The 14,409-nt window shown below is 67.0% G+C and overlaps 1 protein-coding gene across 1 annotated transcript in view; it reads left to right on the top strand.

Moving 5' to 3' along the window:
- Positions 1-775: 775 nt before the first annotated feature.
- EFNA2 (ephrin A2) overlaps positions 776-14,409 on the top strand; it is a gene marked incomplete at its 5' end in the record, with an annotated part of 47,291 nt that continues 33,657 nt past the window's right edge. The window contains one exon of the mRNA XM_082011044.1: positions 776-897. Within this exon, the coding sequence (XP_081867170.1) occupies positions 776-897 (122 nt within the window). The remainder of the gene's footprint in view (positions 898-14,409) is intronic.

Here is a 14,409-nt window from a genome sequence, read left to right as displayed (position 1 = left end):
GCCCCCCCCCCTCCGCAGCCCGGCGGCGCCCCCCCCCCCCGCGCTCCCCGTTCCCCCCCCCGCAGGGGCGCGGCGGTGGTACGGACCGAGGGCCCCGCCCTGGGACCGGGCCGGGCGCGCGCGGCGGCCGCCGGTGGCAACAATGTGTCAGAGGCGGCGGCGGCGGCGCGCGGGGCGCGCGGGGCGGGGCGGGGCGCGCGGGGCGCGCGGGGCGGGGCGGGGCGCGCGGGGCGGGGCGGGGCGGGGCGGCGCGCGGGGCGGGCGGGGGGCGCGGGCGGCGGGCGCAGCATGGCGCGGCGGCACTGAGGGAGCGGCGGCCTCCCCGGCCCGGCCTTTGTCTCTCCGGTGTCCCCGGAGCGGAGGAGCCCGCGCGGGGGCCTGGGGCGGAGCCCGCACCCTCCCGCGCCCGGCCGGCCGCGGGGACAGCACCGGGGCCCGGTACCGGGCGGCGGCGGCGCGGGGTTCGGAGGAACTTGGGCCAAGTTCCTGCGGGGAGAGGTTCCCGGTACCGGGGCGAATCCCGAGGCGCCGCGGGAACCCGCCGGTCCCCGCCGCCCGGTCGCGGGATGCGGTTGCCCCGGCGCCGCCGCGCCGCGCCCGCCCCCAACTTTCCCCGCTGACGGGGCCCGGGGCCGCGGGCGATGGTGAGGGCTGGCCGCCCGCCCGCCGCCGCCCGCCGCCCGCCCGCCGCCCCCGGCCGGCCCCAGGGCTCCGCCGGCCGCCGCCGCCGCCCCGCCGCCCCCTGAAGCGGCCGGAGCCGCCGCCGGCCGGGACGATGGTGCGCTGGGAGGCGGCCGCGCTGCTCGCCGCGCTCGTCGGTGTCTGCGTCTGGACCGACGAGACCGGGAAAGTTATCTCGGATCGGTATGCCGTCTACTGGAACCGGAGCAACCCCAGGTGAGGCCGGGGGCGGCGGGGGCCGGTCCCGGGGCGGCGGGGGCCGGGCTGCAGCGACGCCCAAGTTTCGGTCTTTACCCCCCCTCCACCCCCCCCGCCGGTCCCGGTGAGCCCGCAGCCGCCCGCCTGGCCGGTGACAGGCGGCCGCCGCCGTCCGTTGCGGGTCGGGTCCCGCTCCAGCCGCCGGTTTGCTCCGGTGAGCGGTCTGGGCGGCCCCGGGGGCTCGGCGCGGGGCCCCGGCTGTGCCTCTCAGCCGGGACTGCCTCCTCCGGCCGCCCCCCAGAGTTCGCCGGAGGCCCCGGGGCCCGCGGCAGCCCCGGCGCGTCGCCCCCGGGCGGGTCCCGTTTCCCGGGGGTGGCGGGGGGGCAGCGACGGGGGCCGCGGCTCGGCCCCCCCCCGAGCCCCTCTGCGCCCAACTTCGGGGAAGTTCAAGTTTCTGCTCCCCGCCCGCCCCGTCGCGTCCCCCGGCCCCGCTCCCGGCGGCGGCTCCGCCAAGACCCGGCGAAGGGCCCCGAAATGCGGCACGAGGCGGCGGCGGGAGCGTTCGGGCGACGATCGAAGGGGGCGGAACGGGCGGGTCGGGGCCGGGCTGCGGGGCTGCCGCCACGGCCGGGCCGCCCGAGCCCGGCCCCGCTGCCCCCCGGTTCCTTTTCCTCTCGGAACGACACCGCTGCGCGGCTGCCTCCGTTCCGCTGCGCCGTCCTTGCTTTTAGATTCCCCCCCCCAGCATCCAGTCCCCCCCCCGGTGAGAGTTTCGTTTCTCTGCATTTCTTTGTTCGCAATTTTGAGGAACCAAAACCTGTTGGAGAGTTTGGAGCGAGGACGAATCCCGCGCCCGGCTCAGGTGCCGGGGACCCCCGGGCACCCCCCGGCTTCTTCCCCTCGGATACAAACCACCGGGTTTTGAACGGGCCGGTTCGTGGGGACTCGGCTAAAAAGACAAAAAAATCCCAACCACCGCTGCCACCAAACCCACGTTTTTCCCCCCCAGTTAATCCCGGTTAAACCGGCCGTGGCAGCGTCCCCGGTGAGCCAAGCGGAGGGCCGCGGGGCGATGCTCGGTTCGCTTCGGCGGGGGCCGCTGCGCCCGCTGCCTTCGTGTTCGGGCTGGTCCCTTCTCTGGGGCGTTTCTTTGTCCCCCGTGGGGCCCTGCGGGCGCGCAGCGTGGCCTGGCCTCGTCCCCCGGCCGGCTGGGGCCCTGGCTGCGGCGCAGCGGGCAGGAGCCGCGGCTGCCGGCGCTCCCGGGCTGGCCGACTTGTCCCCTCTTGCGGTGGGAGAGCTGGGAGGGGACCCTCGGTGGCACCTTCTCCTCTGCACCCGCGTCCTGGTGACACCGTCGCCGTTTGTTGGAGTTGCCGGCTGCCTTTCAGAGGGTGGCCCCGGGCACCTGGAGCCGGCGGGATGCGCGCCGGGCCGTGGACCCTCGCGAACGTCGGCGTCCATCCAGCCACCGCGCGTCCCTTCGGGGGGACCGACCGGGTGCCGTCGCCCTCAGCCTCGCGCCCTCACCCCGAAATTGGGGCGAGCCCATCCCTTTGTGCGCGGCGGTGCCTTCGCCGCGGGCCGCCTGCGGTGCATATGGATTTTATTATCTCCCTCACATTTTTGTGGGGGATTGTAAGAGGCAGGGAATTTTTTTTTTTTGCCCATTGCAAAGTTTTTGGTTACAGTTCCTGGTCCTCCCCAGCTCCCACACTTTGGGCTCTTTTCTTTTGTTCTCCCAAATGCCAAACATGTGCGAGGGCCCCCCCCGGTCAAACTCCGGCATCCTGGGCGGCGGAGACGAGGGCGGCATTGCCGAGCGGTTGGGGCCGCGGCTGGGATTTAGCACCCAAGGGTTTCTGCGGCGGTGCCGATAGCCAAAAGTGGCCCCTGGTCCTTGGGTGACGGGCGTCCCAGGAGCCGGCATGGGACCTGGCATCAGCGGTGGCTTCGGCTCAGCCCCGCCAGCCGCCCGCGTCCCCATCGCCCCTTTGCACGCAGCGGGATGGGCGCCGTGGAGGAGGCAGCGGGGAATTTATCCTCAAAAATAGGTGGTGGGTTATTATTACGTGTGTGTGTGTGTATTTTCTAAATCTGACGTTGGCAGGGAAAATATTTTCGAGGGGGAAAATAAAATAGGGCAGAGGAAGCGCGAAGGGGTAGGAGGGAAGAGCAGACAATGGCTGGTGGGTTTGAGCAGGCACGTCCGCAGCGCCCGGCTCCGGGATGTGACCCAAATTTCCCCAACGTGGGAGCGCCCCGTGTCGCAATCGGCCGATGCGCCGTACGCTCCCTGCGTGTACGTTCAGGTCTGGGAATTCGAGGCAATTTATTAGGTGCTGCGAATATAGAAATTGCCATTGAGTTTTCGGCTTCTTTTTCTTTTTGAACCCAGCGGTGTTTTTATTTCGTCTGTCTCTGGAGTTACTAGAAGACGATCTTGTCCTTAAAAATGAAAAACAACGTGTATAGGCTTTTTCTAATTCCTTGTTTTCTTTTTTCTACCTACCGTCTCATTCAATAAGGGGGAAATCAAAAGGGATTAAAAAAAGAAAAGGGGGGGGGGGAATGTTAAAATGCCTGGTGCTTGTTTGAACCCACCAGCCTGATCTGGCGATAAATATTTTTCTTCAGGTTTATATTGCAATCTATATTTTATAAAAGACAGTAATAAATCTCATGGTCAATATGATTTGCCCAGATTAGAATAATTCTATATTTGATAATTGGGTCTAAATTAAAAATAAGTGGTGCCTCGAGATGCTGCAGTTTGCCTGTTCTGTGGAGATATTTAGCCACTCGCTGCGGATTTACTGGTTTGGTTTTGGGGTTTTTTTAAGTGATTTTGTAAGCGTGCATTGGGGAAAGGTTGCGTGGGCTTTGCTGGATGTCGCTCCCGGTTACCCTGGGCAGAGCCGAAGGAGGAAGAGCGTATCTTCCTGCAACAACGCGCTGCTTCGATACCCACAGGTAACTGTGGATCTTTGCGCCGCGGCGCGCGCAGACGTGCCGACGCTGTGGTAGCTCCCCGGCTGCGGGACGGGTCGGCCGTGCCGGGGCAGCAGCCGGGACGGGGCCGCTCGTGGGTGCGGGTGCTCCGGGGCCGCGGGGCACGAGAGCTTAGTGGGGCTCTTGCCGGGTCCGGCGTCGTGGGCGGGGGTCCGGCCGGGGCAGGGCTCTTCCCTCTGCGGGGTCTTGGGGAGCCGCGCGGTCACCGCGTGTTTTCCAGCCGGCGTGGCCGGCGGCGCGGGAGCCGCTCGCCCGTAGGGTTCTGGGGCGGATTTGCGGCCTTGGGACCCGAGCGGAGGCGCAGCGGGTCGCGCCGGGCGTCCCGGAGCAGCCGCAGGTGGGACGGCGTCGCCCGGCTGGGTCAGGTTCTCCAGCTTCGGCCCCCTCGCCCCCGCGCTGCGGCAGCGGTTAGGATGAGCGTCTTGGACGCGCTGCGGCGCGTCGTGCGGCGAAAAACCGGGGGTCTGGGAAACGTCCGCGCTACGGGGACGGGGGGAAAGGTCTGCGGGAGGGAGTGACCCATCCTCGGAGGGTCCTTGATCCCGGGACCCCGACCCGCGGCCTCGGGGCTGCGACTGGGAACCTCTGGAGGACGGAGGGTTGACGCTTCTCGTCCCCGCGCTACCCGCCGCGGCGCAATGGGCAGTTGTAGGAATTCCAGAGTGACAGTTTTCCCGCAGCCGGCTGCAATTCCCATGTACGCTGCCGTGCGTTTCCGCACCTACAAGTGGGGAAACGTGCGGAGTATTAAGTATTTCCCCTCTCTGTTTACGGTACGGATACGAACGCTGCAAATGGTCTAGATTTTACCCGTGGCCTATATTTAACCGTGAAGTCATTTCTTTGCCTTGGAAGGCTTATTTTCTGATTTTTTTTTTTTTTTTTTTTTTTGGTTTGTGAGCACAGCTGGGATTTCTGTTCTGCTCCTCTGCACTCCCCAATCCTGGGATCGGGAAGCTGGAGAAACGGTTTCTAGCAGAGGGATTTACCACGGCTGGCAGGAGCCCGGGTGATGCTCAGGGACAGTGGTGACGGCAGAGCAGGACTTTTGGGGGGTCCTTTTTGGGCGCCTCGTCCTTCAGGAGCGGGCGAGGGGTCCGTACCGCGGGGATGGTGGAGTTGGGGCGAAGGGGGCAAGTCTTGGGGTGGGGGTCCTGGATCGTGCTCCCCAGCCCGTCGGCATTTGTGCCCCTTTTCTCCTCTGGTCGCCGGCGGCTGCTTTGTCCGAGGGCTCGGGGCGAGGAGAGCCGTGCCGAGGGCCGGGGCCCCGTTCCCTGCCCGCACAGACGTGCCCGCCGGCGGGTCACGAGGGCGTGCGGCCAGGACGGCGTGAAGGGCGACGCGCGATTGTTTTTTCCAAGGGAATTCGGCGCTGGAGAGGGGTGGCTGAGCGGGAGGACTCGGCTCGGGGGGAGCGTGCTCGGCGCTGGACGTGCCCACCCTCGCCTCCGTGCTGGAGCGGGCTCGGTGCCGGCCCTGCCGTGGGGCCGGTTCCCGAAACCTCCGTGTCCTGGCTCTGCCCGGGGCTACAGGGCCTGGGACCTCTGGGTGGGCGCCCAACCCCGCGTGTCCCCCTCCCCGCTCCCGTAGGCGCCGCACCGGGGTCTGCACCGGGCTCTGCGGGAAACGCGCCCCATCCCCCCCTCGGAGCGATTTTAACGCCGGTTTTCACTTGGGCGCCCGGGTGGTTCCCCGTCCCCTCACCGGGCTCGGGGTGCCGGCACTCGGCCACGTCCCGAATCCCGCGCGATTACTGCTCTTTTACTTTTCCTCTCTTTCGTTTTCTCTTTGTGCCAAGATCGTTTGCAGCCCTTCCCACCCCTCTTTTCCAGCCCGTTAAGCCGTGTTAGCTATTCTTCACCAGCCCGGGTCTGCGGCGAGCGCGGTTAATGGCGAGCAGATACAGACGGGTCCGGCGTCTCCGACAAGATTTTCTCTCTCCGCCCGCCTCTGTCTCTGCCTGTCCCTTTCCAGGGACCGCAATTACATTCCCTGCTGGTCGCACATTTGGTATCCAAACGCCGGCCATGCTCCGCATCCTAATGCGAGGACGGGCTGGGGGCATGCGGCTCCCCGGCGTCCCCCGCCTCGTCCCGGCGCGGGGAGGCACACAGAGGACGGGGAGCGAGAGCGTGAGGGGCAGAGGGTGCCTGCAGTTACCGCCGGGAAGCTTTAAAAATACTCTTTCAAAGACATATATGCGCGCGCGCGGAATGCGGGTGCCCAGACACCCCCGCGCCCGGCAGCCTGCCCCGGTGCGCGGGAAGGAGCGCGTGCCAGCAGCCGTCCCCGTGCCGTACACGCGTGTCGTACCTGCCTGCGGGCTGAGGGGCACGAGGAGGTTTGGTTTTACAAGTCTCTGAACACGGGTCTCAGTAGCCGGGGCTATTCTCGCCCAGCTGTCTGTCCGTCTCGCCGCGTACGCACGTACGTCCACGTACCTGCGTACGTTTGACAAGGTTGATCTGGCGGGGCGTCTGTAAAACTGCAGCAATTGTTTGTTAAATAGCTCTTCGTTCCTGGCAGTGAAAATTTCGGTTCATTTGTGTTAGGTATTAATCACGATTTTAGAGGCTTCATTTTTATCCTAGGTGTTTTTCCCCGCTCGGGGCAGAGACCTTGCCCTGCTTCGCTGGATGTAATGGCGGTGACGGAAGGCAGGCAGGTCGCGGGGTTGTTACCTTCCGCCCCTAAGAAGAGTTTAGATATTTTTCCCCCCCTTCGCCGTGAGCCCGGCGTGCTCCAGCCCAAACTCCGGCCATTTTCCTGTGCATCATTACACAACCAAGACCAGCCCCGGTTTTGCCTCTGCGAGCACAGGGGTAAGTGGTGCCGCCGCGGTCCGAGCCGCCGCGGTCCGAGCCGCCGCGGTCCGAGCCGCCGCGGTCCGAGCCGCCGCGGTCCGAGCCGCCGCGGTCCGAGCCGCCGCGGTCCGAGCCGCCGCGGTCCGAGCCGCCGCGGTCCGAGCCGCCGCGGTGAACAGGCCCGAAGCCCGAGAAGCGCCGGCGTGAGCAGGCGGCCACCGCTGACGCTTTGGTCTTTGCCAAATGAATTCAGGAGGCGTTGCCGAAGCCAGGGACACCCCGAAAACAGGGCTCGTGCTTCGCTGGCGTGGTTGGGGTGTTTGGGTGCCAGCAGCCCGGCGAGCCCTTCTGCCGCGGCCGTTGGGCTTGGGGTCCCCGCTGCCCTCCCCTCCGCGCCGCCGGCCTGGGTGGGAGCCGCGTCGGGGCGCAGCTCCCGTGGGGCCGTGCGGGCTCGGCCAGCCCGTGCCGTGGGGCCGTTTCCCCCGGCGGGAAAGCTGCGGAGGGACGAGGCTGGGAGAGCGGGACGAGCCCGCCCGGGGAGCGCCGCGCCACGCCGCGTGGGCAGGGTGCTGCCACCCCGCACGGTCCCCGCGTGTGCCCGGGCGGTCGGAGCGGTGTTATTTATTTCTTCCTCCTCCCTCCTCTCCCCCTTTGCTTGTTGACGCTGCTGCGGCCGGGCTGCTAAATAGCTTCCCATTGTTCGAGCGCTAATTACCTCTTAATGAGGCTCCTTACTCAAAAGGCGAGCTGAGCCGAGGCCGCGGGGTGGGCGGCTGTTGGGTGGGTGAAGGCAGGGCGCCGGGGTCCCCGCGCCCTCCCGGGGTCCCCGCGCCCTCCCGGGGCCGCCGTTGGGCTCAGCTCCGCGGCACCATCGGGGGTCCCCGGGCCGGCCGCGGTGAGAGCTGCCGTGGCGGAGCTGCCGGCCCGGGGCTTCGTGCCAAGGGGCTTTGCCGAAAGTCCCGTGTTGAGCCCTGACCCCGGCAACCGCCGGGGAGCAACGAGAACCCCGTGGGGCCCAGGAGCGGGGTCCCGCCGTCCCCTCGGTGTGACACCTCGCCACCGGTCCTGCCCTTCAGGGCACGGCTCGCGTTTTGGCAATAGGTACTTAGACCCGGCTTCCGCTAAGCTTATCCCCCGCGCCTGCGCGCCCTTGGCGGGACAAATCCTGCTCCGCTTTGCCTGTCGCCTCCCGGCCGTACCTCGTCCCTCGGCGCGAGCCCTCGCGCCTCACGGGGCTCAAGGGCTTTGTCCGGGGGGAGCTGGGCCGCGCGGTGGGACGGAGGGTCCTCGCGCCGGGGGAGCAGGTCTGGTCTCCGCTTGCCAGATCCCGGCTCTGCCCCCGGCGTCGTGCGTGTCCGGCGGGGCTGGAGGGGCACCGTGGGCGCCGGATGGCGATGCCGCAGGCGTGATGCGGGGAAAAGGAAGGGTCCTTCTCCAAAGGGATTGGGAAAGCACCCGCCTCCGCCCTGCCCCGCCGCCTGCTCTGATTGAAGCTGGGCTTTGTGCCCCCGTGCCGGGGGTGGCTGGGAGGATCCCAAACTTCACGGGGGGACGTGGCGGTCAAAGCGACAACAGCGGGGAAAAATAAAACAAAGGTGGAAAATTTACTCCCTAGAACAATAACGAAGATGGGGAATGACTCCCTTCCCTTGAGCCGCCCCGAAACGGGCGTGAGCCCGTCTGAGCCCACGGAAGCGCAAAGGCCGGTGCTGGACTCCAGCCCCAGCCGGGGCTGGTGGGAGCGCGGGGGTCGTCCCCCCGTCCTGCCCGGCCGCCCGGGCTGCCAGCCGGGGCGGGGTCCGGCCCCGGGCAGAGGGGCTTTGCGGGGCAGGGGAAGCCTGTGGGTCTCCCCCGCGTAACCCCTCGGTGGGCACCAGCCGGGGGCAGGACCGGCTGTGCGGCCGGCGCTGGAAGTGGGGGGCCTGGGGCAGAGGGGGGGTCGGGGTGAGGCTGGGGCTCCCCAGCTTGCCTGTGGCTCGCCTGGGCTGGGGGTGGCGGGGGCTCGCGGCGCTCTGCCGTATCGATCCCCGGCCGTGATTTAAATGCCACGCGGCGCGGCTATCGACGTCTCGCGGCCTCCGGTGCAGCCCGTGGGCGCTGGGGCCAGCGAGCCCCGCGCTCCCGCTTCTGAGCCCCCTTGGGTCGTGCAGCGTTTTCCTGCAGGTCGCCGATGGCGGGAGGGGGATGCAGGCAGAAATGGGCAGTAAGACTTTTCCCCCCCCCCCCCCCTTCCTCCCCCTTTTGAATTTTTCCCCTTTTCTCGCGCTTGCTTTGCGAGACGCAGCTGCGAGAGCAGGGGAGCAGCGAGCGATGCCGCTGCGGGGCGAGGGCCGGCCGCGGAGCCGCGCCGCGTCCCGGCGGGGCTGTGCCGGAGGGGCAGCCGTGGTGGGCTCCCGCGGCACGTGAGCTCTTCCTGACCGGCCGATTTTCTGCTTTTCTTGGCCTTTTTCTCCCCGCCCCGGCCTTGCTTTGCATTTGTGGGGTTTTCCATTTTTTCTCCCCGCAGCCGCGACCTCCGCGCACACGCGTGTGTCGGTGCAAACGCCGCCGGCCGCCAGCCTGGCGCCGGAGCCGGCGCCGCGGGTCCCCCGAGGTGCGGCGGTGAGCCCGCGGGCGTCCCCGCAGACGCCGCCGGTGTTCCCACCGCCCGCCGCAGAAGCGCTACCGGGATCCGTGGAGTTCGAGACCATCGCTCGGTACTTGCCATTTGAATACGGGGACGTGCTTTTAGATAAGCGCCTTCCCCCACGCACCCCTGAACCCCCCCAAGAATTAAACTTGGTGTTTCAGATCTTACGGAGGGAAATCTCCCCCGGCTCCGTTCCCCGGGGCCGCTGGCTTTGGCAAAAAGGCCAGTAAATTGCAAAGGGCGTTTGTCAGGACTGGAGATGGGAAAGACCCGTTAGATCCGCCGGCCTCTTCCTCCTCCCGATGCACCTGAATTATTGTCTCCATCTATTTGATTAGCGTGGCGTTCAGCCCCATTTCAGTGGAAATATCTGCTGTTTCCCCCGGTGCGTCTGCCACCGAGTTTTGTAGGATTTTTTTTCTGCGGAAGAGGAGAAATTATTTCTATCGGTTTATTTTTTCTTTAACATTACACGGAGAGCAAAACTCTCCCATGTGCTAGGAAACAGATAAAGTGTTTAGACAGCAAATACAAATATTTCTGAGCACTCAGCCTGGTTACAGATATTTCTGCCTGTCCTCCAGCAGGATTTCTTACTGTGTCTTCTAGTGGGTTTTTATTTAGACTGGCTTGATTTTTTTTTTTTAATTTTTAAAAAGCCCTATTTATATTTGCAGTAAAATAAAATCAGCCAAGCCTGACCCTGTAGAGAACTCGAAAAATCCCAATTCTTGCTTTTCCCAATCCCATTTCCACTGAGAAAAAAAGCCCCTGGACCTTGTGCCCTGCACAAAATCCAACCGCGACAGGATTATTTCGGCAGCTGAGCTTTCTGCAGCCGCGGGTGCCGGACGGCGGCGGCACCGTCGGCCCCCCCGAGCCGGGAGGGGGGGCTGCGCTTGCAGGCGTGGGGAGGCAGCTGGGGTCCCCGGGCGCTCCCACGGGGCTTGGGGGGCACGGGGCGAGGGCGGCGGCCGGGTCCCTTGTGCTGCAGGTACCCACCGCGCATGGTGCGTCCAAAAAATAAATTAGCTGACGCTGCTCCTCGGCAGCGTCCCGGCCGCGCCGCGGCCAGCAGCCCTCCCGGAGCCGCGGTGGCCCCGCGGGCGTCGTTGCCACCCCGTGCCGGGTGCCGGGGCGCTCAGAGCCGGGGAAGCTCTCTGCCAGCCAGCTCGATAATCCCAATTATTATCTGGTTTCTCGCTCAGGGTTGCTTATTAAACTTGGCACGGCTGGCTTTGCCGTTCCGGCCGCCTGCCTCGGCAGAGGGATTTCTCTCCTGCCGGCTCGGGGAGGAAATTGAGTGGAAAAACGCGGGGCAGAGCCCCCGGGGACGGCGGGCGGAGGGCCGGGGGTGCTGGTCCGGCCCCAAGCGGCTGTGGGGCACGGGAGCGATGCCGCGGAGGGTCAGGTTGGTGGTGCGGGCGGCTGTGCCGCCGCGTCCGTCTGTCCGTCCCCCGTCTGGGGCTGCAGGCGGGGCTTGGCGGGGTGGAACGTCCCCGCTTCTGGGATGGGCGCTTTTATTTCGGTGTTTTTGTGCGATGGTGGTGGGGTTTTTAAAAGCATGCATAAATGTTTGCTAAATAGTTGTTGTTCCCCCCTTGCCCTGAAGTTAAAGGCAGCCCGTGTCAGCCGCCTCTCCCCGCCACGCCAGCGCGCTCCGCTTTTTTTTATGTTCGGGCTTCCCAGCTGGAATTCCCCTGCTTCCCATCACGCGAGCGTCCTTCAGCGCCGCGCTAACCGACGCTTCCTCTTGGCGTTTCTTCCGCAAATTCTCTCCCATTTTTACCAAGACAATTTGCCGGACCTGGCGCCGGAGCTGCCCGTGCCCGAGCCGCTGTGCCGGCCCTTGGGCAGGAGCTTTTCCCAAACCTCGGAGCAGCGCTCGGCACAGCCGCGGTGCTGCTGGGCGCGGCTGGAGGTGGGAGAGGTGCTGCCGGAGAGGATGCTCCCCCGCGGGGTTTCCCTCCTGGTGTTCGGTCCTTGGGTGTTCACGGAAATTTCCCTTCGTTCTGCTGCAAAACTCGGAGCCGGCCGGTCGAGCGGTCCTGGATCCAGCCGGGCGCCGGGGCCCCAAACCCCGACGGAGCCGCTCGGGGCGCGGCGGTCGGCCCCTCGCCGCCCCCCTCCGGGGTCACCCAAAACGGGACCTGCCGCCGTGCGGGTGGGCGTCTGCCGTGGGTCAGGCCGGATTTATTTGTCCCCCCCAGAAAGCCTGGGGGTGTGGGGCTGGTGGGAGGCGCGAGGGGCTCTGCCTTTGGGGGAGCAGCCCGGCCGCGGGGGAATCGCCGCGCTGGGGCTTTTCACGGGGGCAGAACCGTCCCAGGGTCCCCCGAACGGCTGCGTGCCCTGCGCCGGTCCACGTGGGGAGGGGGGATCGCCTCTCCCCGCAGCTCCTTCCTCTGGTTTTCATCCCAGCTCCTCCTCCTCGTGCCCTTCCACCACCCTCCTTCATTTTAAAAGAACTGCACAAAACCGGTAACTGCGTTTCCGCCTGCCCGCGGCTTTCCTGCCGGCGGGCGAGCTCCCTGCTCCCGGGGTCCCCATTTTGGGGTGGGGGCTATCCCCTACCCATGTGGGGTGCCGGGGCGTTTGGGAGAGCGGTGAGGACAGGGCAGCCTCCGAAATCCTTTATTTGGGGAAATTACTGTTATCCTGAACCGCGCGAGGTTCTTCTCTCCGGGGCGGCCTCGTGCGTCAGGGCATGGTTGTCCGTCTTGGAAATCTTCCAAGGATCTTGGGTTTCCCGAGATCCTTCATGCAGGATGGTCAGGACGACCTCCCGCCCGCTGCCCGCCCGCTGCCCGCCCGCTGCCCGCCCGCTGCCCGCCCGCTGCCCGCCCGCTGCCCGCCCGCTGCCCGCCCGCTGCCCGCCCGCTGCCCGCCCGCTGCCCGCCCGGCCCCCCTGGCTCCGGCAGCACCGTGGGACTCGGGATGGAGCCGTGGCCCTACTGGGCTGTGCCGCATTCCTGGGGCCGGGGTGGGGCAGTCCCGCTGCCACCGGTGCTGTTGCCGTAGCACAACCACTGTTGGCTACGGCACCAGCACGTGGCAATTCTGGCACCAGCTCCGGCTGCAGATGCCGGTCGGAATGGTGCTCCCGGTTTGGTTTCCAACAGAGAATCCAAACCGCCGTCCAGAATGAAAATGGCTTTTGGCTCCAGTCCCCGTCCAACGCCGTCTCCGTTGGGTTGCCACGGGTGTGCGGGTCTTGGTTTGGCCGGAGCCCGGCGGCCGCGCGGGACGCCGAGTCCCGCGGGACTCGGGGGTCCCCCCTGCGCCGCGGCGCCGGCGTCGCACCCGCGAGGTGGAACCAAAGGCTAAAATGAGGGGTGGGAATGGGGATCGCCACTGATGTGTGCCGCGGAGGCGGCATCGTGCCTAACGCTCGTCGCCGTGAGCTGCCTTTGCCTCTGAGCGGGGCCGGGCTGCCGGCCGTCCCTGCCTGCGGTCCCTGTCCGTGCCGATTCTCGGCGTCGGTGGCTCTGAGGACCGGCCGCTCCTCCGGCTGGGCTGGCCGGGCTCGTCCCGGCCGTCGCTCGTTTTCTGCCCTGGCTCCTTCCCGGAGCTCTCTCCGGCGTCGGGATGTGGAACGCCGGCGGGCTGGGCGGCAGCTGGGGGGGATTCGGGGGCCCGGCGTGGGCGTACGGCAGCAGGAATCTGGACTCCAGAAAACATTTCAAAGCTGATTAATAATAATAAATCATAACGTTGTCTTTTAAAATAGAAAGCTTTCGGGTAAGGTGGAGGGACACGCTCATCGTTCAGACGACGAGCTGGGGCGTGGGTTCTGGATCTGGTCTCCAGCTCGTTACACGGAGACGAACGGCTTCCCCCCTCCCGGCCTCAGTTTCTCCGCCGTTAAGGTGCGAATCGCTGCCAGAGGCTAAATTAAGCAATTAATATTTGTGGAGTGCATGGGGAGATGGAGAAGGACATCGCTCTCCCAGCGCTGTGCCTCGCTGCACAGCGTGTCCTCCCGCTCCGTGGCCAGACCCGGGGATTTTGGCTGGGAGCCGGAGCGTCCCCCGGCAGCTCCGCGAACGCAGCGAGCGGCGCCGGTGACGTGGGCTGCGAAGCCCCTTCTCCTCCGCAGCCGCGGAGCCGGGGGCGCGAGGAGGGGCTGCAGCCCCCGGCTCCTCCGGGCTGGTTTGGGGCCCCGGTGGGGACGCGGTTCCCCCGTGCCGGGGACGCGGCGGCTCGGAGCCGCGGCTGGCTCCTGCGTGCGTCGCGCGGCCGCGTGCGTTAGGCAGCGCCGGAGCCCGTCGCCATTACGGCGTCGTGCGGGCGCGGCCCTTCGCCGGGGGGTCCCTCCCTGCCCCAGGAGCGGGCAAGAACCCGGTGCCCCTCAGAGTCCCCGGGTCGCGCCGGGAGTGCCGCTCCCGGCCGCAGGGGAGCCGGGCCGGATGGGTTTTGGTGTTTTTTTCCCTTAAACATGGTAATATTCCGTACGTTCCCCCGTACGAATCGCCTCAGCCGGGCTGCCTCGTGGAGGGAGGATTTACGGGCGCAGGCGAGGCGGCAGCGGCAGGAACGCCGTTCCTGGGGAGCGGCCCGCCGTAATGTTTTTATAACGATGGCGTTGCGGCAGCCGTCTTGTCCCGGGAGAGTCTCGCCCGGCTGTAAATCCTGCGCGGGCGGCGCTGCCGGGGCTGTGACGGGAGGGGGGATCGGTCCCCGGGACGGGACGGACCCGGCCAGGCCGGCGTGAGGTCCGGCAGCGTCTGCGGTGCCGCTCGGGGTTTTCCCCGTGCTGGAAGGGGTTGCGGTGCTGGCGCGGCGGCAGGTCGTGGCCCAGGCCGCCTTCTGCCGCCGTAAATCAGCAGCACGAAACTCGGGGGATGAGCCCAAAAGGGGGTTTCCAAAGCCTGGGGGTGGGCGTGGGCCCCGCGGCGCCGTTCCCGGCGTCGCTCCCGCGCCGCGGCGCCGGCGGGTGCCCCGGGCTGGCTCAGACTTGGCGCCGCTCTCGTGCCCCGTGCGGAGGCTGGTGGGGCCGAATCCTGCTGTGGTGCTTGGGGAGTACCAGCACCCCGGGGCGAGCGGCCCTGCCGGGGCCAAATGGGTGTCTTTGGCGCGTTTAACCGCACT

Source organism: Phaethon aethereus, assembly GCF_964289735.1.
Source record: "Phaethon aethereus genome assembly, chromosome: 26".
In the NCBI taxonomy this organism is placed as follows: Eukaryota; Metazoa; Chordata; class Aves; order Phaethontiformes; family Phaethontidae; genus Phaethon; species Phaethon aethereus.
The sequence above is the reverse complement of the archived record's forward strand: the minus strand, read 5'-3'. Positions and strand labels throughout refer to the sequence as shown.